The 26,549-nt window shown below is 48.7% G+C and overlaps 2 protein-coding genes across 5 annotated transcripts in view; both read right to left on the reverse strand.

Annotated features, from left to right (window-relative positions):
* FOXP1 (forkhead box P1) overlaps positions 1–26,549 on the reverse strand; it is a 482,289-nt gene that overhangs the window by 121,260 nt on the left and 334,480 nt on the right. For all 4 annotated transcript variants that reach the window (XM_070391016.1, XM_070391017.1, XM_070391014.1 and 1 more), the window contains one exon: positions 21,902–22,003. In XM_070391016.1, coding sequence (XP_070247117.1) covers positions 21,902–22,003 — 102 coding nt within the window. The remainder of the gene's footprint in view (positions 1–21,901; positions 22,004–26,549) is intronic.
* LOC138992301 (small integral membrane protein 14) lies at positions 2,926–5,104 on the reverse strand. The gene has a single exon (XM_070391013.1). The coding sequence runs from the start codon at positions 4,912–4,914 to the stop codon at positions 4,615–4,617; it is 300 nt and encodes a 99-aa protein (XP_070247114.1). The 5' UTR covers positions 4,915–5,104; the 3' UTR covers positions 2,926–4,614.

The following is a 26,549-nucleotide window of genomic DNA, read 5'->3' on the forward strand; positions in this document are numbered from 1 at the left end:
TGCCCAGTGCAGCACAGAACTGGTGATGGAGAAGTGAAACTGCCCCGCAGGTGCGAAAAGAACCACCCCTGGGGAAAGGCTCAGGGCAATGAAGAATAACAAACGACTCAGTCCCCCCAGAAGCCAGCCAGCTCTGACTACAAGGCCTCAGCAAAAGACAACTCTGACACCCAGGCTTCCCTTCCCAACGCACCAAGACCCAAGCAGAGTAAAATGTACAAGGAAACTAGCGTTTTCCCTGATCCTTTTGGCACACCCCTAAGGATAAAGTCGGAAGGAAAATAACTGTATCAATTCCTCCTGTGAGTGGAGAGGGGACTCCCAGAGGGAGGTCAGGTTTCACCCTGCTCCTTCTCAGCAGGTGCAGCTACCTGGACCATCACAGGGAAGTCACGCCCGCCCGGAGGACCCGCCGTGTGGACAGCCCTCTGCACATGAATTCATCTGGTGCTCACGGAAGAGGACAGTGCGACGTGACCGTGCTAACTGCAGTTCGCTCGGCAACGCGGGGAGGAACTGATCATCGCAGTCTCTGCCCATCATCCGTCACCCCTGAAAACTCTCCGCATCGCAGGAGATGCCAATTCTTTGCGTGCAGGCCAGCCTGGGATCTTACAAGTGATAACCCACAACCAATATCACAGTATCGATGATTAGAACAAAGCTGTACAACTAAGTCACATTCTGAGCACAATGTGTCAGATTCTTTATATGTATATGTATACATCTTTAAGCTCAATCCTCCAATATAAATTGGAGGGTAGGTATTTTGACTTTTTGTAGAATAAGAGCAGAAGTGAGCTAACTTGGACAAGGTCAGATAGTTGGTAAAGGGTAGTTTTTGAATTTGGGTATTTCTGACTCCAGAGTCTTAACAACTAAGCTTCATGTGCTCATCAGCACCTCAAGCTAAAGCCTAAAGGCAACCCCACACTCTATGCTAACGAATCAACCTATTGAGCCAATCACCATAATGGCTATTATCATTATTATTAATCTAAATAGAAATTAACCATATTATTAATCATATCAGTGTTGATAAAACAATGGCCAATAAACCTCACATCTATATGGGGCCGGTGTGAGAAGCACAAGTATGAAAAGGATTTAGAAAGAAGAAAGGAAGTTCAAGGATTTGGCTTAGACAAAGCCAACCGGAGGCCAGGGCGTGCCCGTCTCTACCCGTGAGCGGAAGGGAGAGCAAGGCCCTGGGCCCAGTGCAGCACCAGTGGGAACTCAAGTTCATGGCCCCCTTTCAGATGGAGGACAGGAGGAGGCTAGTCTGTGGGACCAAAACAAAACTTCGCTAGAAGGAAACTTTCAGAGGGAATGATTTAAGCTGTTTTTTGGTGACAAGTGTAATTTTCAAATGCTCAAGTTCTTATTTCCAATTTAAGTTTAGAAATAAAAATAATCATGTTTTCAAAGGGTCTTGTGGTTCACCGTGGGGAGGGAGTTTGGCTTGGTTTCCATCAATGAAGGTTCAGGTCTTTGGAGGTTTTCTCTTATTTGGAGGGAAAATGTAAGCCCGAGCGAGGCAGTGGACGTCCCAGGGGTCACGGGGCCTGTCCTGCCCTGACCATCACAGCAAAGCAGCCTGGAGAAGGCGCAGTGGGCGGCGGGAGCCGGAGAGGCGCATGTCAGGGAGAGGCTCTTCTCATCTTTCATCAGGGGGATCTGCTTACCAGAATGTTTTAAAAGCAAAAGAACATTCTAGAATAGCACAGTCCAATACTACTTTCTATGATAATAGAAATATTTTCCACTTGCACTGTCCAAACTAGCAGGCAGCCACTGGCCATTTAAATTTAAATTAATTTAAAGTAAACACAATTTAAAGCTCCAGTTCTCAGGTGCACCTGTCATATTTCAAGTGCTCTGTCCTGTTATACTTCCATAGTCCGACCTTCACACCTGCTAGTGCGTGTATTACTCTCATTGTAACTCCCTCTGTGCGGCTCTGGCACAGACAAGGGCTCGGAGAAGCGCACTCCCCCGCTCGGTCTGCAGCAGGGCCAGGGCACCGAGGGACACGAGGAATGTTAGCAGGAGTGGGCACAGCAGTGGATGAGGAAGTGGGCCACTCAGTCCTCTCGTCCATTCTCACATTTTCTTCCTAGCAGCCTTGCTGTCCGATAGAATTGCTATATCATTTCCACAAAATTTTAATATCAAATGATTCCTGGATCCTAAGAGACAAGTCCTGTGGATGACCATAATAATAAAGGTCAATAATCTTCTCTTGAGAATGCTGTCAGTTTCCCTCGAGGTCCTGCCTTTTTTCCAACATTAAGTAGAAAATTTGTTTTGTTTTTCATATATTTTTCTCTATAAAACAAGGGAGTTGTTGGATGTCCAAACTTCTCCTCACAAGATGTCCTAAGGATCAACTCGAACTGTTAAGTCAGGAATCAGCTCATGTTTTCTGTAAAAGGCTAAGGAAGTACTTTAGGCTTTTACACGCTAACAACTACTGAAATCTACTGGGAGTAGCCGGTCAGCAAAACCCGTGAGTGAACACTGAAATCTTCATTCTTCATGAAATATTCTTCTTCTGATTTTTTTAACCATTTAAAAATGTATACGGCTTGTAGTTCCAACAAAAACAGGCTGCGGGATTGGCCCCCCCACCACCCCTGCCGCCACCAATGTTTGCCAACCTCTGTCCTCAGGTTGCTCCCAATCAGTGCTTCTCATTCGAGAAGAAGGTCCTAAAGTCATAGAGACCTCCTGGCGCTGATGGAAACTAACCCTCCCGGACAGCAGACAGCAAGAGGCCCAGGAGCTCCACAGCCAGCAGGTCTGGGGCGACCGGAGCCTGCGGGCAAGTGCTGGCTCCACGGGTGACGAGGAGCACCGAGGCGGGAGCAGACCCGGACCGAGCTCCTGGGAGCAGCTCCAGCGGCCTCACCCTCGGCTGAGCAGACACATGAAGGCTCAGCTGGTCTCAGGACCCTTTTATAAGCCAGGTCTGCCCAGACTTCTGTTAGTCAAAATCTTGATCTCCATCAGGGTTTCTGCAAGCCCATTCATTATGCCTTGCTCTGCAGTTACGTTATCATCAATTAGGCATTAATATATTGTGCATAAACTGACCCCGGGCCGTGCAGAGTGGTACGGCTCCTGGAGCACTCTGCAAAGCCAGGATTCTAAATAGAGCTGTGTAGGCAGTGAAATATTTTTTTTTTTTTTTTTTTTTTGATTTTGAGAAGTTTATTCAATTCATACAATTTCTCAGATCAATACAGTGAAAAGCTAGACAAGTCTAGGGGGGGAACTCCTTACATTGATAGCAAAATTTCTTCTAGCCCCCATAAATCCTCTGTAATCACTTGCTAGAAAAAAATTCCATAACCACATAGGTGATGCCTTTTTAAAATGCCAGTTGTATTCATTTTCTTTCAAACTAACCAAAACAATGCAACCTTTTACTTTTCATACAGTTCAAAATTTTGCCTATATTTCCCCACCCCAATCCATTCCATTACCAAATAAGAATGAGATACAGGGTAAGAAAAAATCCTTGATTGTTCCTCATTTTTCTCCTTTTCCCTTGGAGTAAACCAAGAATTTAATAAATATTTTTAAAAGTCAGAAGGACCACAAAATACTCAAAATTTATTTTTCTTCAAAGGAAAATAGAGTAAATAAGCAAATAGTATTCAAATGTCAGTAAGCAAACAGGCTCCCCATACAGTTAGCTTTAAGAGTTTCATTTAACAGGGAAGTGTCTGAACAAAAAGGAAGCTTTCTGAGAGGCACTCATTTAAGAAATAAATTACAGATTAAATTATTACTGAATAGATTATACCTGGCAAAGGCAAAAAGAATTAACTATTTTCCTCCTTTCATGAACCTTGTAAGGCTAGTTAATATACAGTGGCTTCATATGTCATATAATGGACTGAAAATCATCCACCATATTTAAATCACGTTTATTTAAAGTTTTCGTAATATTAGACATTTTTATGGGAATGAAAACCTTAGTAAACAGTTATATATAATTTATTCTCTCTTCCTTTTCTAGTCACATAAGCCAGTTGTAATGGATGATGCAGATTTCAGCCCTAACTTGTAAAATATTCCAAAGGCTGCCACAGTCCCAAGAACTGCTACCCACACACAAATAAACTACTAAGGTAAGTAGAAATATAGTGTGGTTTTAATTTTCTTTCATAAAACCTCAGACAACCCCAAATAACTTTATAAATAGCCTATGAAAAAAGCAACCTTAAAATCTATCAAAACTGTTTAAAATATTTAAATGCAGAGATCTTAAATTTCCTTCAATCAGGCCAGAAATCATCACCAAAATTGTGATCACAGTTACAAACAAAATGAATGGAATGTTTGAGTTTAGGGTAACCAAAAAGCCCATGTAATTTTTAAAAAATATAATCATTTACTCAAATACACCGTGAATAGGAATGGTGATAACACAGGAGGCAAAAATAAGCTTGCAAATGAAATGTCTAGAAGCTCATGAAAACAATACCATCCCACATTGCAGATGCAAAAGGAAGAACAGTTCTAATGGGGTTAAGAGTACTCTGGTCATCTTCGTTCATTTGGTCGTGCAAGGTGTTAACTATTTTCACTTCCCATATTGCAAAGTTAGTCCACAGGAGGGGCTGGTGGATCTTGTCCATTATGAGGACTGGTTGGCTTCCCAGTTAGATTGGATCCTCGAAGATTAGGAGGTCTCAGTAGAAACAAGATCAATGCAATTACCATCCAGGCCATTAAGATCATGGTAATACTGATGCCATTATCACCAGAGGGTCCTGGTAATTCTTGGAGACATTCTGTGTCTGTGCAGTAGGACTGGGACTGCCTCAACAGATTGATCAGCCTTCTCATCGCATGCTCATGAGAGCAAACACATTCACAGGGATCGAATCCTCCTTCTGCCATGATTACCCAGCTTGATTTAACTTGACTGTTTAAATCCGCCCAGAAAACAACTGACGGGGCGGGGAGGATGGGGGCCGGGAGCTCGGCTCGGCAGAAAGACCGCCTGGGGCTTCCGGAACGTGGCGGCGGCGGCTCCTGGCCTCGGGCTTCCTCCCCTCCTCTGTTTTGGTGCGACTGCCCACGTCACTATTAGCCACGAGACCCGGATCTGCCCGCTTCCACGGGCGGCGGCGCAACAGATTGCAGCGGCCCGAGACCCCGGCGGCGGGGCTGCCGGCAGTGAAATATTTATTTTCAAATTCATCTGTGTACATTTAAAAAATTATCGTTCTCTAAATTTCCTTTAAAATGTCTGGCCTGCTGCTCATAAGTCAAAAAAATATAATCTCTTTTTTGTAGAACTCCAATTGGTGACCTGCACTAAAAAACAAGTCAGATTGGCTACTTGCTGTTAGATGATGGGTGTTCGGGCCTCATGCAACTGGTGTTACGTTAAAAAAAAATGCCCCAAACGCCCGGGGGACCTCATGGGCCAGGCTGCTCCAAGACTGTTTGCCTTCATCAGTTAAGAGTCCCAAATTCCCACAGAGCAGCAGAGTGCAGAGGGTTCCATATAATAGAAAAAGCCAAGTAAGATGCGGAGAAGGCATGCAGGCAAGGAGGTCAGACCACGGTCTGTCTTTCTGGTTCCACATCGGTAGTTCTTTCTTGCTGTATTTTGCAAAATGAGCAGAGCAAGTGTTTGTTTCAAAAACACCAAAGGAAAAAAGGCTCTGGATAAATACAGACCCTACATTTCCAATAACATTCAAGTTCCTGCATGAGGTGTGCCCTGAACTCCTGGAGACGAGGCGTGCCTGCGATGTGGCCAGTTTCAACACCTGAAATGTATCTGGGTGAATCTGGTAGGAAATCAAGTTAATGATCTCGTGAGACTTACAGTATTTCCCATTGGGGTTGGCCCGGAAATACCGTAAAAATGGGCACATGTTATAAAATGTGGTCTATCAGTAGGTCTCGTCCAAAGCAGAAATGCACAACTATATGGAGAAAAGGAGATGCGGCCGTGCTTGAAACCCCGGACAGACCTTCAGTGTGACTCTTCTTTGTCCTCACTCCCGGCTGCTCAGGAGGACTCGACGTTAACAGGAGGCTGGCCTATCCAACCCTGACACCCAGCCTTCTGCCCCGCGCTACTTCCTGGGCAACTTGCCAAAGCCAAAGCCAAAGCCAAGCCTCCTGACCAGGGATTCCCTCACATCTGTCGCTCACATTGATGAGAGGAAGTCAGAGAGTTCAGTCTACCCCTGTAGGAGGAGGCTGGGCACGAAAAAATGAGGGAAACAGAACGGAAGAGACGCGGGCTTCAAGTGGGAAAGAAATTCGGCCGTCACCGTGACCAGGGGTGTGGGCCACGGAGGGTGCAGAGCCGGCTGGCGGCTTCTCCAGTGCCCACGCCTGGCCGGAGCCCCAGATTCTCACTCAGTAGACAGAGGTCAGGAACCTAGTGATGATTTAAAAAGCTCTGAGACCTAGATCTTGATGATGATAAAAATCATATTCATTCTGATGTGCCTCCAGGGCTGAGAAACACTGCACAATCTTTTGTAAATAAGAAACTGAGGCTTCCAGACGCAAGTCCCTGTGCCAAAATCAGACAAGTTTGGATTTGAGATGTAAGCAAGGAAAGAAACCACCGGGGCTCACGGGGGGACGCAGGGAGGGCCCGCCACTGTGGACACCTCGGCCCGTCCGGCTCTCTGCTGACTCGGTGCCACCCTTACATCTGCAGGAGACTTTTCTGGCAGATGGCAGTGAAGTGTTTTAATGTAATAAAGTCAGGTGCATTATGAAAATACTCTCACAGATTAGAATCAGATGTCTTGAAAAGGTGCCTTTTTCAATTTCACACAGTATGAGATCCAGGCTAGCTAAGGCCCTGGCAGCTCAGTCCATTTTTCTGAATCTCAAACAATTACTACTTTCATCATTACACCTACAACAAGGTGTAGAAAGATTTCAGACCGAAAAGGTGGAAGGAAAGAAAGCTGGGTGTTGGGTGGCACCTCTGTGCAAATTCCATGCAGGTGCTTCTGGTCCCAAGCTGGCACTGCTCGGTCCCTGGCCAGTTTGAGGCCTGGCCAACGACAGCTAGTCCCCTCATCCAGGCAACATTATTCAATGAACAGTCTCTAGACCTACTCCGGCCTGGGAAAGCAGAGGTCAGCAAACTATAGTCCGAATCTGGCCCACCTGTGTTTGTATGGCCCTTCAGCTGAGAATTTTTTTAATATTTTTAAACTAGAGGCCCGGTGCATGAAATTCATGCACTCGTGGGAGGGAAGGGCATCAGCCTGGGCCTCCCTCTGCGGGAGCTGAGAAACACTGGATTGTGGGGCTCCACCATTGATCGCCCCAAAGATATAGGCCCTGCCCACTCGGCCGGGGCTCTGTGATGGACTGCCCCCACAGAGGGAGGCCCCGCCCAACCACTACAGCACTACTGGCCAGGTAGCCTGGGCCTCGCTCTTTGGGGCAATAGATTGCACCCTGCAGAAGGAAGCCCTGCCCACCCACCAGTTGGTGGCCTGGGCCTCCCTCTTTGGGGCGATCGTGGAGCCCCCAAATTGATTGCCCCGCTGGCCGGGGGCCTGGGCCTCCCTCTGCAGGGCGACCATGGGGTGATGGTGGGGCCCCCGACCAATCGCATCGCACCCGCCTGGGCTGGCCTGGCACCAGTGGGTGTCATTGCATGGTTGTCCACACAGTTGTTCTGCTATTCGACCATTCGGTCAATTTACATACTATGCTTTTATTATTATAGACTAGAGGCCCGGTGCATGAAATTTGTGCATGGGGGGGGGGGGGTCCCCTCAGCCCAGCCTGCACCCTCTCCAATCTGGGACCCCTTGGGGGATGTCCGACAGTCGATCCCCAGGATCGGGCCTAAACCAGCAGTCGGACATCCCTCTCACAATCCAGGACCACTGGCTCCTAACTGCTCACCTGCCTGCCTGCCTGATTACCCTAACTGGCCCCCCTGCCAGCATGATCATCCCTAACCTCCTCTGCCTGCCGACCTGACCGCCCCTAACTGCCCCCCCCCCCAGCCAGCCTGGTAACCCCTCACTGCCCCCCACTGCCAGCCTAGTCACCCCCAACTGCCCCACCTGCTGGCCTGGTCACCCTCAACTGTCCCCCTCTGCCAGCCTGGTCACCCCACGCAGCCTGGTGCTCAGTCGTTTGGTCGTCCCTCACTAACCCCCCTGCCGGCCTGGTCACCCCACACAGTCTGCTGCTCAGTCGTTTGGTCATCCCTCACTAACCCCCCTGCCGGCCTGGTCGCCCCACACAGCCTGTTCGGGCGTCTGTTCAGTTGTCTGTTCGGTTGTTTCGGATGTAATGGCCCTGGCTCTTTATATATATAGATAGTTTGGGGAGAAATCAAAACAAGGATATTTCATGATAAATGAAATGGCATGAAATTCAAATTTCAATATCCACCAGTGGATTCTGATTGAAACTGCTGCTCATTCGTTCACACATGTGCTGCTGTTTCTGCATTGCTGCCGCGACAGACTGGCCCGCGGAGCCAAGAATACTCACCCTCTGGCCCTTTACAGAAGTTTGCTGACCCCTGGTCTAAAGGAAGAAAAGAGTTAACTATTAAGCCAAATTCCTTTTGTAGATTTAATGAAAAGTTCCAAGCAAATGTGGCAGGTGAAATAGTTCCTTTATATATACAAACTTGAAACTGAGAAAATGAGGGAGGAAGGTCGACTTCATTACCTAGCCACCTTGACAGCACCTTTAAATGTCATCAATCAGTGTGTGCCTCGCACGACTTGCAAGGGCTCATTATAAATTGCAGCGCGCGGGCCCCTGACACGATCCAGGGACCGTAACAGGACTCTGGTGACGTAATGTGATAAAGGAGATTTCTCTCTCCGTTCAGTATGGCACGGAGCTGGAGAATTTCCAAGGAATTTAATTTCCAGAGTGCCACCTTTGACTACTCGAGATAATTCCGCCCAAGCACTAGGCATCCTTGAAGTAAACTTTATCTTTTCTGGAAATGCTTGTCATTGGGTGTCGTTCTCGAAAATATAAATTTGTAGCTATTTTTACCAATGAGACAGACTAAATCCAGGATGTAGATTTCCCAATTAGACTCTTTTTAAACATCTGTTGGTAGGCTGCATTTCACATTAGTTATTTGAGCAAAGCACAATTTGATTTGGCTGTCTGAAACTAAGCCAAAGTCTGCAAAATAATAGCTCAATTAAATTCTGTTTTGCTTTAATTTGTCTTGGATTTTCCTGAGATACTGTTACAAATAATCGAGCAAACCAATTCATTTCAAAATGAGAGATTTAGGTACCTTTTCCATCTTCCGTCCAAGTTTATTTAATGGTCTACTCCATCTTCAGTATGCTTCACTGAACTTTAATCTTGACACCAAATACAATTCTATATTTTGCCTTTAGTCTCCTTTAATTTTCTATTCTTATGAATTAAAGTTCTATGCCATTAACATTATACCTTAAACAGATTAGCAAACGTACAAGGCGAACAGCAACCATGAGGCAGTCAGACCGCACTTCGGGGTTTCCGATTTTCACTCCGTGCTTGGCAAGACTCAGGCCGGACAGACCTGGGTCCTTTTAATGCTGGGTTTACGCCCTTGAAATGTTCCTGGAGAGCTATGAACCTGAGACGCCTGCCGCCTCTCCCACTAAGCAGCATCACTTTCCCTTTCTGGTTGGGTCAGCTATTTGACGACTCACTCCCTTGCCACTCACTCATTCACTAACCCATTTTTGAAAGACACATCTACAGATTGCCTACTTCGTGCCAGCGGCGTAGAATGCCAAAGCTTCAAGATTCCAGATGCGGGAATAGTCCCCTGGCTGTTAAAACAACCTACCTTTAATTCATGTAAAATTCTGGGAAGACCAGGACAAAAGAGAACCCAGGATGGAATTTTAGAACAGGATGAGCTTTATTTATGCCCAAATGGACACATTTAGAAAAAGAATGCTCCATGAAGACCATGCTGCTCGCAGGAGTAGCAGGGAGGGTGATGACAGCAGCGGGCATTTATTAAGCGCTTGCTGTGTGCCAGGCTGCTGGTATCTAGTTACCACTCCAGGCTGCTGGTTTCTAGTTACATCAGCTGGTCTTCACCACAGCTTGGGGAGCACTGGGGTCACCCCTTTTACAGATGAGGAGCCTGATGTCTTCCCATCCAGTGTGTTCAACCACAAGGACACTACAAGCAAAAGGTAGTCCTGTTATGCTGCTTACACATACAAGTGAATAGTGATGATAGCAAATGAATTACAATGTAATTTGGCATTCAGCAGGTAGTCCTTTTCCTTTTAAAAGGAATTTATATAATTATTAGAAGAACTACCTTTTCTGAGAATTTACTATGTCCCAGGCACTGTGCATGCACTTTTCACACATTAATCACTTAATCCTCACAATCACCTTCAGGGGTTGAGGTAATCAGCCACGTTCTCTGGGTGAGAAATGAAAATGCAGGGAGCTTCAGCTACTTTTCCTAGGTCACACAGCAGTGAGATAGTGCTGGGACTTGAACCTGGAGCCTAACACCAGAGGCCACGCTGTTAACCATGTGCCTCATCTCACACAGCCTGATACACATCTCTGAAACTCCCACCACGCTGCTGAGTTCGTATGGGGACCCAGTATACCAGATCCTGTACCTTTAAGGACAAATCACTCCTCATGGTTGACCATGAAGAGATATGTGGTAAGAATACGGTTTGACTGGTCTTGAATAAGGAGATAGGGAACAGCACAAAGTATACGTTGAATTTTAGATGCTATTTCAATAGTTACTAATAGAATCCATTAGGCTTCCCAGAAAAAATAATCCCAAGGACTTCTCTACTCTGGTATGTGATCAGCGTAGACCAGTGATGGCGAACCTTTTGAGCTCGGCGTGTCAGCATTTTGAAAAACCCTAACTTAACTCTGGTGCCATGTCACATATAGAAATTTTTTGATATTTGCAACCATAGTAAAACAAAGACTTATATTTTTGACATTTATCTTATATATTTAAATGCCATTTAACAAAGAAAAATCAACCAAAAAAATGAGTTCTCGTGTCACCTCTGACACGCGTGTCATAGGTTCACCATCACTGGCGTAGACTATGTCAGATAAACCTGTCAAGCTTGGCAAACAGAAGGCCCCACAACACCACTGCCAAACCCAGTGCCCGGGCAGACCTGGCCACTCAGTCCGGAGCTGGAGCGGGCCATTCTGCTCAGAGCCCCTCACCTGGCCCCTGGACAGAGCGGCCGCCAACCAGTTCCCCTGAAGCCTGTGTGGGTGGCTCTTGATTCTGCTCCTAAAATAAGGAACAATCCCTTTCTGCTGCTGAATAAAGAACGAAGCAGACGGAACTCATCCACAGCTCTGAGAGCAGCCTCCTCACACCGATCCAACAGGGAGCACCTGGCCTGCGGCCCCGCGGCCACGGAGCTCAGGGGAACCCTCCAGGCCACGCACAGACGGCAGCGAAGAGGAGCAGGGGAACGGGGCAGAGAACGACAGGCAGGGAAACAGCCCTGCCGTGGCTTCTGGCTTCCTTCTGAAGAAAGAGACAGAGAGATGATCCTCTTGGAATTAAAGTCAAACAACTTGGTCGCCGGGGCCTGGTGTCTAAGTGGCAGGTGACAGAACAAGCATTATTTGAAGCCTGAATTGTGGGGGCTGGACTGCAGGTAGGAGTGGACCCTGAACAGCAGAGTGACATGGCCTCTAGGGCAAGACTAGGAGAAATGCTGAGGGGAGGGGCAGGTTGTCATTCTTTGCCAAGACCCAGCACGTGCCAGCTGAGGTCTGGGGTCCCAGAAAGGAATGGATAGAAAACCTCAGCGGAAGGAGAAATGGCAGATCTGAGGACCAGTAACGTGGGGGGGGGTGAGACTCTGACCTGTAGGGCCTGGTGGTGAACGAGATCAGCTGGAGTAGAGAGAAGGGGAGTTGTGGTGATGCTCAGCTAAGAAAGACATGGCCAGGCGGTTAGGAGGGCATAGACAGCGGGGAGTCCTCGGTAGAGAAGGAAGAGGACAGAGGTGCCAGCAGGCAAGACCAAAGGAGCTGGACTCTGGGCTGGGAAGGGGTCTGTGTCCAGAAGAGCCTGGGGGGCAGAGCGATTGCGCTGTGGGGCCGGCGGCCTGCGGGGAGGAAGGGGAAAGAAGGCAATTTCCAAAATGGTGAGTGAGCCACAGGCCGAACCAGCTCCTGGGAGGTCAGACAGCTTGAGGTGAGGATGAGACTGAATTTAGTGACAAAAAATATTCAAGAAAAGGAGGAGGAGGAAAGGCAGCTTTGGGGGAGGTGGAAGGAGAGCGGCTGGTGGAAAGGAACAGAGAGGCAGCAGCGGCAGGACGTCTGGGTCAGAAGCCCGTGGGCCCGAGGGGCCGGAGGCACAGCGAGGAGGACTGAGTCACACGAGGCTCTGAGCGCCGTTCCACACCCACAGCCCGTGAGCGCTCACCACGGGTCCTCACGGGATGGAAGCGACAGGACGAGGCCCGGCCCCTTTGCCCAGGCGTGTCCTGGCAGCTCTACGCCCTCCCGCTGAAGTAGTTAAACATCTGTACTTGGAGGAAGGGAAGTTCTTTCTGACCAGCGGCAGCAGGCTGGGCCCTTCAGCCACGAGGAGTGATCACTGCAGTTTACTGGGCAATAATTTGAAACTCAAACAATCTCAACAGCAAGGCTGCAGTCCACCATAAGTTCAAAATGGGGTATGTTCTCTTTAAAATTCTGAGAGCGACTAAATATGACAACCATCTGATGTATGAAAATTATTCACAACCAAAAACAGACAGTCTGGAAATAGCCGGGATGACTTCATTTAGACAGAATTACCCAAATCTGTTTCTAATATACACAGTACACATAATAAATTTTTACAATATGACAAGGAAAACAAACTTAATAAAAGTTCCCAATCTTTTGTTACACAAGCATGCTATGCCCATGCTATGTTTATAATAGTTTGCTCATGATATCACAGCTCAGTAACAAAGGCCCGGGCAATACAAAAACAGTTACTAAGCATGACATCAACTCACAACTACCGTAATTACATCAGGACACAAATTTCCCAAACCGTACATTTTCCAAGCTGCTTCTCCATTTCAACGGCTGCCCTTGGACAATTACTTGCAGTTGTCTGCAGGCTTTGAGTAATACTCCTCTTTCTTCTCTTTCCCAAGCGTCATTTCCCTTCAGAAAGTGCATATTTCAATTACAAGCACTATTTTTCAAATATGCCCATAAACATATGTCCACATTAGGAGACAGTGCTGTCCAGTGGTTGGCGATGAGCATCAGGGCCTGGCAGCTCTGCTGCTGTTCCTCCCGCCGCCCGCTGCCGGGCCTGGAGCAGCTCTGGGAGGCGGCCGGATGCCATGGAGAAGAGCAGATCCTCAAGCCCGACGCTGGGGCCGGGCCCCGCTCTGCCACTCACCAGCTGTCTGGCCCTGGGCAAGGCAACTTCTCCGATGCCTGACTGCCCTCCTCTGCAATATGGGAATGCTAACAGACCTTACCCCATCAGTGATGGCGAACCCTTTGAGCTCGGCGTGTCAGCATTTTGAAAAACCCTAACTTAACTCTGGTGCCGTGTCACATACAGAAATTTTTTTATATTTGCAACCATAGTAAAACAAAGACTTATATTTTTGATATTTATTTTATATATTTAAATGCCATTTAACAAAGAAAAATCAACCAAAAAAAATGAGTTCGCGTGTCACCTCCGACACGCGTGTCATAGGTTCGCCATCACTGCCCCATGTGGTGAGCACACAGCACACTTTCAGCGCCTGCTATTTAATATAATACTATTGCTGTCATATTTTGGGGACTCAGTTTCCTGTTTGAAAACCTGGCTTAAATTATCCTGACCCACAGTGAATTGTGTACTTTTCTAATGTGAGGGCAAGAGTTCCATCTTGGTCACATTGCCTGGATATAGGGAGGTTCAATGAATAAAGTTTGAATGAATGAATGAATGAATGAATGAATTCCCTATAGTTACGAAAGTGAAAAATATTATCTCACAGAAATGGTTTTCATACTTTTTCTCTAACAGCTTGCTTTCATGTTCCTGCAGCCAATGTTGATAAATACCTACAGCCCAATTAAAATAATAAGTGCTGGGGAAAAGGGTATCGCCCTGAGATGTCCGAAGCTCATTTCTCTAAGGAGCGAGCTTCTCCATTCGCCAGCCCCGCCTCCCTGTGCTGGAAGCAAGGGCCGCTGGCTTCCTGGCAGGGCCGGCGGCCAGGGAAGCGAGACTACCCCGTTGTCACTTCTGCTCCGTGGTGCTCGCACCAAATGCTGTTATTCCAGCTTCAGGAAATTTTCTAACCACTGGCCAGGGCCCAGTGCTGTGTGCTAATGAGTTTCAGATTGGAGGACTCACTGTGCATGTGTCAGGAAAGGGACACGGTTCATGGTGAGGCGGGGGCAGGGAAGAAAAGACACACAAAAAGGAAGAAAAAACAGTAGTTTAAAAATGCTGGCTACTCAAATTGACAGGGAACGTGACCTCTGCACTTCATCGAAATTCCTGCAGACTTACAAAATCAAGGCTCTGCTTTTATCACACACTGAGCTCGTGGAAGATGGAAACCACTACATCACTTGACCTTGCCGTGCCCTCTCTCAACCACAGACAATGTTGTGTACAAAAACTCCAAACCAACTGAAGATGTTCAAAAAAGCTTTAACTTTTTGCCTTAGACTTGATATTACTATTTTGTTTCTTGAGATTTTGCCTAGAAGGTTCACACAGGAAAAAAAGCCAATCCGGGGGGGGCGCGGTCGCACCCATGCTCCTTGCCGAAGAGCAAGCAGCCTCGAGCCTCCCTGCCCTGTTTGAAAGCCACCCAAGACTGACTCACGTCTATTTGCTTACATTAACAGAACATTAAGACCCATTTTAAACAACTTAAGGAAACTCAAGCCCTCTCAGTTGGTGATTCACTTCTCTGGACGCTTCTTCTCTCGTCAAGGTAACCCACAGGCTGAGTCTCCAGACTTCTCCTCATGCCATCATCGTCCATCAGAGACCCCTTCTCAGAAAGCTAACTCACGACTTTTTCTGAGTAATGAGGTTAATTTCAACCTTTTCTTTTCTTCTTTCCTTTCTTCCTTTTTCTTTTTCTTTTCTTTTTTTGCCACACTTAGTACTGGCAACTTTAAAAATCCAACTTTCACATCCTCAAACTGTCATCAACACTTTTTTCAGACATTGTCAATAAAACTGATTGTTTGCAGTTCTGAATTCTGCTCTGCACATGGAAACAATATAATTTGTTTTACAGTCTTTTTCGACGGGGGCAGGAGGGAACAGAACCGGCCCATCCGCGCCCCGGGCGGCACGGCACCGGAGGAGCGCCAGCACCTGCGTCTGCTGAAAACGGACAAAACTCCCCGACGCACGAGCCCTAACCCTCTTGCTGTCCCGCCTGCTATGTCTTCCTGTCAGAGGTGAATGATGTTTCTGGAACATTAATACGTTCATTAAATCCTAACTCCCTTCCTTAAAATACCTTGCACTTTGGCTCAGGGGCGTCTGACAGCTTTGTTGTAATGTGTGTGGGGGGCCCCCGGGTTACAGTTGTTGGATGCCTCATACCTCCAGCCAATCTGTTGCTTTACAAGTGTAATCTAGGTATTAAGGCGCTGATTGTGGAACCACGTTGATTTGACATCTTCAAATCAGTTGTATATCATAGAAACCACTATGGGTGGTGATAGACTCCCATGATGCCCAGCAACCATACATCCCTCTCACTCCCTAATCTGTGAGACTACAAAACACAGCCCCCACCCCCTGCCCGAGGCACAAGTGGACGACCAGCAAGGGTCCAACAGTGTTATTCCTAATTACCTTTTTTTTCACTCTTGATCCTCTGGCTCTCATAATTAGTTACCTGGGGCTGCAATCCAATTTGAAGTGATGACAAGAAAGTGATCCATGAAAAAGTAATAAGTTAAATCCAATTCCAGCCTTCCTCTAATTAAATGCACATGGAGCTAATGACTCCAGCCCGGGCATTCCAGTGATAATGGTAATTAGCGAGGTGGGAGTCACTCTCTTTTTCAACACTGAAGGTGTAAACCACAAGGTAAAATAGTAGGAGCACTCTTAATTACATGTGTCATTTTGTCAGCAATTTACACATTTTTGACCAGTCAACGATGTTTTTCCCCACCTCCCAGCCCCAACAATGGTTATAACATACTTTTCCATGTTCCAACACATGGAAGTACGTAAGAGCACTTCACCCAGGAGAATAAGAAACTGCCTTTCTTTGCTGCTGCTCACGGCTGTGACACACACAGGCAAGGTGACAATCAGATAACTATGCAGGTCTTGGGCCCCTGCACTGAAATCCAGACATTGACAGTGGAACTGGTTTTGGGTGGCTTGGTTTTATTCTTGCCTATGATATGGAAAATATAATGATTTATCTATGGAAAACATGGCACTCAGCAGCTGCTGAGCAGTCCACATGGAAGGAGAAGCCGTGATGAGCTGGCCTGTGGAATTAGCTTCTCTGTGGTCCTATACAGCCCGCTCCATCTTGGTGCTGCCACTGTCTGCATGCTCTGGAGCAGGTCACTTAACCTCTCTAAGTTTCTAAGTTTCACTTTCCTCACCCAGAGAATCCTATGTAATAAAAGCCTAATATGCAAATCAACCGAACACGGAACGACCGGTGGAATGACCGGTCGCTATAACGCGCACTGACCACCAGGGGGCAGACGCTCAATGCAGGAGCTGCTCACAGCCTGCAGGCCCCAGGCCAGCCAAGGTGGGTGCCAGCAGGGCCCCCCGCCCCCGACTGCCCCGCTGGTCACCCCACAGAAGGAGGCGACCGGCGTTGGGGGCAGGGCCGACCAGTGAGTGGGCCGGCGCTGCCCCCGCAATTGCCCCACCAGTCACCTCCAAGGCGGGTGCCAGCAGGGGCCCCCCGATCGCCCCGCCAGTCACCCCACAGATTGGCCCTGATCACCGGCCAGGCCTAGGGACCCTACCCGTGAATGAATTTTGTGCACGGGGCCTCTAGTAATTTAATAATCATTCCTGTACCATAGGGTAGCCGGGGCTTGTCCACATTACACATTTACTAACCATTAATTATCTGTGTATATGGTGACAAATACATGCTTACATATAAAATATTAGCATCACACTTGCATTTTAAGGCTTAGATACATATAACTAAGGTGACCATATAATTAAATGTCCAAACTGAGCTACTTCTGAGAATGAGAATTATCAGTAAGTACACCCAGCCAGCAGACTGGGCAGCCCAGGACACAGTCACCCTGTGCTGCTGAAATGGAAGAGTGAGTGAGCTCACAATATTACAACTAAACTCAGAATTTTGGAGGGCAGCAAGGACAAAACATTATTTTAGAAAAAAAATAAATTCTTAAAGCGAAGATATTAAACCCGGGCAACAAGATGGGCTTCCTGGGGTCTTGAAACCCTCATCACTAGACACACGGTTCTGTGTGAGGGCTGGTCTGGAGGAGGGGCCGCTGTGCCGTCACGGTTTTATCGAGTGTGTGATCTGAAAGATTTAATGACGTTTCTGAAATATCATTTCTACTGTATTGTCTCTTATCAAGACTCATTTTTTTAGGTTTTGGGATTCTCCAAGGTCAAGTGATAAAGCTACTGAAATTTCAACACTTCATACCAATTTAATGGCAGGGATGCCACCTGTAGACAATGTTAATTCTACACATTTTAAAAAGAATCTGGCTCCTTGTCCTGAATTATCCACTTAATTAATTCACTGCATAGGGATATTTTTTAAGGGTCAGTATTTCAAAACTATCCCATTTTACTACCTACAGCATAAAATTGTGGTTTTCTCAAAAGCTTTCCGCTTACCAATTTATTCCCATGGGAATGAAAGAGGTGATAAGGTTCTATATGGCATTCATGCAAAGGGAAAATGCCGCCTAAAGCATGTTTTATGTAACGGCAAACACATGCCGAGGAACACCTGCGGACCTGGTCTGAGAGCCCCCTCAGGTAGAGCGGGCGTCCTCCTCATCCCGAGCCGCCAGCGGGCCAGGGGCTCACCTGCCAGTGGCGCTCCCGGGCCCTGGCCCCGGGGGCCACCCCCTGAGGGGGGGCTGTGCCTGGCCTGACCTTGGAAGGGAGGGACAGGCCAGAGGAAATCTACCAGGTGATGGGTTCAAATTCCAATGCTTTCGTGTTGGCCTGAAGCTGTGGCCAGCTTCCCACTGCAAGCATCACACAGGGTGACTTTCTTTCCTAACCTCCATGCTGCCAGAATCCACATGTACTTTACTTTCTTAGGAGAAAATGTGTCATTTGACTTCCTTCCAGTTTACGTACTCATGCCAACAACTAGATGCTTATAGAACCAAAATGAATTACTACCCAGAAACGGTGGTCAAAGTTCCAAAATGTGATCAATAAAATTGCTCATCTACTCACAAATTAATCTTCAGCCAGTAAAGTTCCACATTTTCCAGCTTATGAGCACACCTGCACTATTAAGCATTTATTTCACTTGTTTAAGCAATCTTCAGAAGTATATAAATATTTATAAAAGTAAGCCTACTACTTTTACTTACATATAATTTTCTTTTTTGCAGCAAAAACTTGTTAATTTTTTACAACTCAGAAGCATTCTGAAGGCAGGCTCTGTGTCTCCCACAGTCTCGTATCCGTGGGCGTCACTAAGATGTCCCCCACACTGCAGCTGTTCGAGAAATGTCCACCAAGTTGCATGTAATTAATGCAGATCATTCTGATTCTGAATTTTAGATGAGGCCAGTTTTCATTTGTATCATTCATGAAAAATTGGCAAAGCAAATAAAGACTAAAATAAGAGGCTATTTAGGCTAGTAAGTATTTTTAAAGAACTTGGGAAGCAGTATCTATACTCAACCAGTCCTCTGTATAAACCACAATGTCACCCAAGACTGTGGTAGCTCAGATTTTGTTCAATATGCGTAGCAAAGAACATGATTCTCTCTTTACGCTGATCTCCCTGAAATTAGTTGAAATTGGGGATGTTTGACTACATTTTGTGCTCTCTATCGAGTAACCACAGAGAGCTCCTCTAACTTTCCATGTTCTTTTGTTTGCATCACCAGCCTGTGAAGCGGGGAGCGCTGCCAAGCCTGAAGCAGGGAAGTGTGAGATATGCTTAAAATATGAGTCACAGTGTATTTGGGGATTTGGGTTGCTTTCTTTCTCCTCCAGCTATCAGCAGATCAAATTCTTCCTCCCTGTGCAGCCTCCTCCATGCAGAAGGCCGGACATCTGTGAAAATAGGTCTCTAGCAACGAAGGGAGGGGTCAGTAAGGAACAGCGCTGAGACGCACCGAAGGGTCCCATCCAGTCCAGGGCCCGGGCTGAGCCGCCGGCGAGGCGTGCCAGGCATGTTCACAAGCACAGTGACCCCTTCTGCGAGTCCCAGAGTCCACATACGTATTTTCAGAACGGCATAACCTACATGGGACCTCGGCTAGTCATTTCTGCCTGGCTGTGGAAGCCTGCTAACCTGATAAAGCTCAGTGAATCTGCATGACCACACCGGGCAGCTGAGGAGCCATCCTCCATGCTGCGTGCGCACGCACACGCACACACGCGCACACACACACAGACACAACCAACTCTTTCCCCCAATCAATTCCTAAAGCTGATCTAAATTCTCTGCTTGTCCAGCCTCCCACTGAGGGTAGGGAGCGACGTGAACATCTTCATTAGCAAAGGCAGCATCAAGACGGCCCCTCAGCCAATGCGTTAGGTGGCCCTGACGCTGTCCTTGCCAAGAAAAATGAAGCTCTATCATACTGTTCTGCAGCTGAAACACCACAACAGGCAAGAAGAGCAGAGCCCCAAAGGAACCCCCTGAAACCCGACTTCATATACTTAGCCCTAAAGGAACTTCATGCATCTTGGAAAAGAAGTTACCTAAAAATGCCATATGTAGGTTTTTTTAAAAAAAAGCAAGTATGAGGGAAAATAAGTCCAGTGTAAAGAGTGACACATGGTATTCCACACGGCAGGCAGCGCCCAGGCAGCCCGGACGTGCGCGCGCTTTCCTTACGTCTCTAAGCTCAGCTCCACTCTCTGTCAGCGTCCACCCCCAATAACAGAGACCTTCCCCAGACACTGGGGCTGACGAATCCCCGGGTGTCAGGCTGTGCGAGAGCGGACAGTCACCAGGATCGCCGAGTGGCAGGCTGGCTCGCTCCCGTGCACGTGAATGCATTAGCATTTTAATGGCATCCCTGTCGGCAGGACAGGTCCCAGTGCCGCACTGCGTCCCAGCAATGGGCTCTGCTCGGGAGTCCACAGCGCGGCCTCCGCTGCTGACCCCTAGAACACCAGTCCCAGCTGACGACGGAAACGGTTCAGAGTGATCCTTTCAGCTTATCTGACTCTTGAGAAACAGGCTCCCAGCTGAAAGGTCAGCGCCGTCCCAGCCCGTCCCCCGGAGCTGTCCGGAGGCCTCTGCACGACAGCCCTGTGGGCAGCTGGACGGCCGGCTCTGCCCTCAGTAAAACGGCCGTTTCGTTCGTGAACACCGAGCAGCAGGGGGCTCGCGAGGCTCTGCCCAGGAGGCGCTTTGGGAAGCGCTGGAAACAACGTGCACCCACCGTCCGGCCAAGTGCCACCACGGCGGGCGCCCAGCCTCCCTCGGCGGCCATGCTGTCCCCGGGGGCGCAGGAGGATGGCTGCCCGAGGTCGTGTGGCCGCTGCCAGGGAAGGTGTGCTGGGCAGTGGTTTGCTCTGATCTGAGAAGAGTCAACACAATCCAGAATCTGGGTTGACCTCGTGATCCAATGATTTAGGACCGAGTTCTGCCTCAGCAGGAGTTAGAGATTCTGTCCCGAGTGTCCGTGTGGGAGACCCACTCAGCCCCCTGCCGGGACGCCACCCTCCACTCTGGCAGGAGCGGCCGCTCGGCCTGCACCACCCTCTCCGGATGGGAGTGTCAACCCCGAGTCAAGGCTCTTTGAAGTTTCTATTAAAGTGTTCTACTCCGATAGAAAATCGAAATTAAACTTGTATACACTCACTCCTTCCCACATTGTGCCTGAAAGGAGAAGTCACTAACACAATATTTCTTGGTATCTTTATATAAAAACTGCTCATCACTTTTTATGAATAATTCAGAAGTATGTGGAAAACATCCACGCAGGAAAAGAGTGTAAATGACAACCATGACCAGGTGCGTTAAAAATAGCACAGCCTCTTCAGTCCCGGGAACAGCTCCTGAGGCTGGTGGCATCGGGGGCTGACAGTGGTGTGCGGCGGGGACTTTTCTGCAACTCGGGGTGTCCAGCTGCATCCCTGCCTCTACTTCCCACTTCCCAGCGTGTCAGCCGCACCACCGCTCCCCAAGTGTGAAAACTAAACACGTCTCCAGACACTGCCCACTGTCCCCGGCCCCCTTCCCGCCCCCCGCACTGAAGGAGGTATGTGTGCACCCCATCATGAGGGACCGCTTAGACCTGTCGACAGAGAAGGTGGCAATGCATGTGAGCACCGTGACCCTCTCTCATAGCGAGCGGCCCAAGCACCGCACCTGCCCCCGCGCATCGGCCGACTGTCCTGACACCAGCAGGTCTCACCCAACGACAACACGTTCGGGTTCAGCAGACCTTTCCCTACGACGTCACACTCCGCTGGGAAGCTAGTGGCACCTCCACGGAGGGCTGGAACGTGACTGCCACCCTCACACAGCCCCTGGCCAGTGCTGTCCACGTGGGTAACTTCGTTTACTCTTAAAAGAATTGCTACCTGGCCCTCGGCCGTGTGGCTCAGTTGGCTGGCACGCTGCCCGGTGCACTGACAGGCTGCGGGTTTGATTCCCACTCAGGGCACACACCCAGGTGCTTTAAAAAAGAAGGTTACCTGCAGGGCTGGCTGCTTGTCATTCCTCTTGGGCGACTTGATCCCGCTGACCTGCTGCTGCTGCTGCTGCTGAAGAAGGAGCTGTCTTGCCACCTGAAGGGCCTGCAAGGAAAAGTGGAAGAGACAGGACTCCATTACCACAGGTCAGAGCAGCTGCGCCTGGACTCCGAGGGGCACTTAAGGATGAGCTCCCGCCCTGGCTGGTCTGGCTCGGTGGGTAGAGCGTAGGCCTGAAGGTTCGATTCTGGTCCAGGGCACATGCCCGGGTTGCGGGTTCGATCCCCAGTAGGGGCCATGCAGGAGGCAGCCAATCAATGATTCTCTCATCATTGATGTTTCTCTCTCTTTTTCTCTCTCTCTCCCCCTTCCTCTCTGAAATCAATAAAAACATATGGGGGGGTGGGGGGTGAGGGGAGAACAAGTTACCGTCTTTCCCAATTCCAGGCAAATGGAACAGCAAACAAAACTTTCCACCCATCTAAGTTGAAAAACATTCCTGAATGTGTTGACATTCTCTTAGGTTTAGTCAGTTTCACAGAGTTCTTTAGGCACAGCACCCACCTAAGCAGACATTTTCTCCCCACCAAAAATCAACACGGCACGCGGAACACGGCCATGAGAATGTGAGGGAGGCGGCGGGGAGCAGCTGGGAGGCACCTGGCAAAGGCAGAAACGTCGGAGACGAGGCACCCCCCCCCTCCAATTCCGCGGGGGCAGCTCGGGGACTCAAGGTGAAAGGAGCACATTCACCTCATCCGAGTCCAAAACCAGGAAGAGTTAGGTGGTGCGCACAGTGGGTGACGTCACTTGGGAAGGAAGACTAACAGGGGAGCTCTACTAAGGGAGCCTCGGTGGACTGTGTAAGGGGAGGACTTTCCATATTTGACCTCTAAGTCGACTTGAAGGGCACATCCTGCACCTCTGAACAAAGCTGGTGTGTCTCCCACAAATGACTGTCTCTGGCTTATGTCAGAGGAGGGTGTTATTTAAAGGCTGCGACTACAGCGGTGATACGAATCGGGGGTAAAGCAAACGGAAAACAGGAGAGTCCTCTGAAGTGCAGAGTGTATGTTTCAGTTCTGTCCTGTTTTAGGTAAAGGACAGTTGCCATACAACATTATATTAGTTTCAGGCACACAGCATAGCAGTGCTGTCTTTATACACTTACAGTCACCACCCATCACTGTGCAAAGTGAGTACAACATTATTGACTGTATTCCCTGTACGTTAAGACCCATCTTTTTAAAAAGTTCAAATACAAAAGAAAAAAGTGTGTCACTGGTAAATCCTCCCGGGGACACTTGCTGTCGAAGAATTTACTCCGAGTCTCAGCAGCCACACCCAGCACAGGGTCAAGGCCAGACGACTGACGTTGGCCGACTCTGAGCAAGAAAATCACGTGAGAAGCGATGTTTTACTTCAGCCCATTAGCCGAGAACCAGGAGCGTGCATGTGGAAGGGGTGGAGCATGTTCACTAAAGGAGGAACGAGATTTCCCGGTGACTTCCCAGTAAGACTGTCATGTGCGCCTCGAGGAAGACGCACACACAGTGTACCTGGTCATCGTACAAAAGGTCTGAAACTAGAGTCTACATTGCGCACAACGGACTTATATCCTATACTAGAGGCCCAGTGCACAAATTCGTGCACCTGTGGGGTCCCTCAGCCTGGCCTGCGGGATTGGGCCGAAACCAGCTCTCCAACATCCTCCGAGGGGTCCCGGATTGCGAGAGGGTGCAGGCCAGACCAAAGGACCCCATCAGTGCACAACTGGAGCCGGGGAGAGACGCGGGAGGGATCGAGGGAGGGCTCCAGGGCATGTCTGGCCCATCTCACTCAGTCCCGATCAGCCAGATCCCAGCAGCAAGCTAACCTACCAGTCGGAATGTCTGCCCCCTGGTGGTCAATGCACGTCATAGCAAGCGGTTGAGCGGCCTTAGCATATCATTTGATTGGTTGAACAGCTGACCGGATGACCAGACACTTAGCATGTTAGGCTTTTGTTATATAGAATAGTAAAAGCCTAATATGCTAAGTGTCCAGTTGTCCATTCAATCAATCAAAGCGTAATATGCTAATGATATGCTAAGGCCGCTCAACCGCTTGCTATGACGTGCATTGACCACCAGGGGGCAGACATTCCAACTGGTAGGTTAGCTTGCTGCTGGGATCTGGCTGATCGGGACTGAGTGAGATGGGCCAGACACGCCCTGGAGCCCTCTCGCGGTCCCTCCCCTGGCCAACCTCCTGCGTCCTTCCCCGGCCCCGATTGTGCACTGGTGGGGTCCCTTGGCCTGGACTGCAACCTCTCGCAATCTGGGACCCCTTGGGGGATGTCAGAGAGCCAGTTTCGGCCCGATCCCGCAGGCCAGGCTGAGGGACCCCACCAGTGCACGAATTCATGCACCGGGCCTCTAGTAAGAAAATAATGATTTCTGCTTTAAGGAGCTATAGCGACGTGGTGAGGGGAGGAAGGTGAGGTGGCGTGAGGGGAGGTTCCTGTGCATCGAACTCGGGAGGGGAAAATGAGTGTCAGGATCATGGTTCATGAGCAGGCACACGAAATTGGTGAATCAGCAAAAGTAGTGCTTCTCCTAGAAGGGCAGCCTGACTAAATTAAGCTCCTACCTGGAGCATAGTAATAGGCTCTGAGGGCACTCTGTGAGGTTAAGTGGTGCCTTTGTGTCTCAGAGGCACAGGGGCTGTGGCATACAGGCACCGATGATAAGCAGCACAAAGCAAGGACCTGAGGAGAGATGGGGCCCCCTCCCTACCACAGCCTCCTGTGGGAGACCCCACCCCCAGGCTCACCACAGTCAGCCCTCAGGCAGCTCGGCTATGGTGCCTGGAGAGGGGCAGTGGGCAGAGGCCGCCTCGTGGAGCTGCAGGGAAGGGGCTGCCTGCAGGGTCTGGGCCTGAGCCCCGCCTGCCGTCTCCCAGGAGATGCCCCACCCCTGGACTCTGGCCCCCTTGTCTCCGTGGAGACACTCAGCACATGTGTAGGTGTAAAGCAGGCAGAGCGAGGCTTCCATGTACATCATGTAAGGGAAACAGTCCCCTTCCAGGCACCACCTGAGCGGCTCCCTGTGACACTCTACGGCAGGCTTTGACCTGGGAAGGGAACTGGGACATATTTTAAGTGTGGCCATCAGAGCTCCTGAAGTAATAGCCTGACCAGCTGCCAGTGGGGAAGCAGCCAGGGCCTGGATGACAGTGAGAGGCTGTGTGTGGACAGCAGAACGGTCACTCCGTTTCACACTGAAATGGAGTGGAGTCAGGACAACTCCACACAGTTACAAATCTCCATTAAAGCAATTTGCCACGTTTCACTAAACATTTAGAAAACAGGTACTCAATCTCTCTATATAAAAGCCTAAGCTAGCAAACAACTGGTTGACCAGTTGCTATGATGCGCACTGACCACCAGGGGGCAGACACTCAATGCAGAAGCTGCCCCCAGGTAGTCAGTGCACTCCCACAGCCAACCTCCTGCGGACCCTCTTCGCCACCCCCAGCGGGCTGACCCCTACCCCCCGTCCCCCCGATTGGCCCCGACCACCTGCCAGGCTGAAGGACCCCACCCATGCACGAATTTGTGCACTGGGTCACTAGTATTTAAATAAGTTTCAGAGAATCTAATAATCAAGTCCTCAACTCCTCATTTCAGCAAAAGGGATGATAGTGTCTTTTTTTAAAAAGTCACACATACAGAAAAAAGCTCTTCTTATATGAGCATGTTCTCATACATGTACTTCAGCAAAGGAGGCACAGTGCAGGCCTCAGACCTACATGCCGACTGGGCCGCTCTCTGCAATGACCATACATTTCAAAGTAGCTATGGAATCCTGGTTTGAAGGGGGAAAAGTCAGACCCAACATGGGGTGCCTGAACTTCCATAATCACACCACAAATTCCCGCTCACACAGAGTCACACTGAACAAGATAATCAGAGAGAGAGACCAGGGTAGGAAAGGCTGAGGAACTTGTAGAAAAACAAGAGGAATTTTAGTAAAACTACTGGAGAGAGAAGGTATAAGATGGAGATGTGTAAATTAGCTTCCAAATTTCTCCTCAAAAGAGTGCAAACAGGTAAAATAGCTTCAAATACATACTAGGGATGGAGAGGCAACACCAGTGCAAAGAATTACTCGCCTGGACATGCACTGCTATGAGTTCCTGCACACAGTCCCCAGCCTGATCACGGTGTGGGGCCCAGGGGGAGCAACGCACTACCACCCCCAATCTACTTCGTCTCAGCTAGAGTTGTTGTTGTTGTTGTTTTTAATGATTTCAGAGGGACAGGGAGAGAGAGATAGAGACATCAATGATGAGAGAGAACCATCAATCAGCTGCCCCCTCCACGCCCCACATTTGGGATCAAGCCTACAACCTGGGCATGTGCCCTGACCTGGAATTGAACACTGACCTTCCTGGTTCATAGTTCAACGCTCAACCACTGAACCCCACTGTCTGTGCTCAGCGAGCATTTTAAAACATAATTTACTCGAACCTAAAAAGTGCTGCAAAAATCAACCACGAAAGGGTGATGCTTTCCTGATTTCCATGAAGGACTAATCAATGTAAACTAAATTTTAAATTGTCACAAAAAAGAAGAGAAATAAATCCTTAGTGTACACGACTACTAGTA

Source organism: Myotis yumanensis, unplaced genomic scaffold (assembly GCF_028538775.1).
Source record: "Myotis yumanensis isolate MYYU_CA2020_CCGP unplaced genomic scaffold, mMyoYum1.0.hap1 SCAF_14, whole genome shotgun sequence".
Classification (NCBI taxonomy): Eukaryota; Metazoa; Chordata; class Mammalia; order Chiroptera; family Vespertilionidae; genus Myotis; species Myotis yumanensis.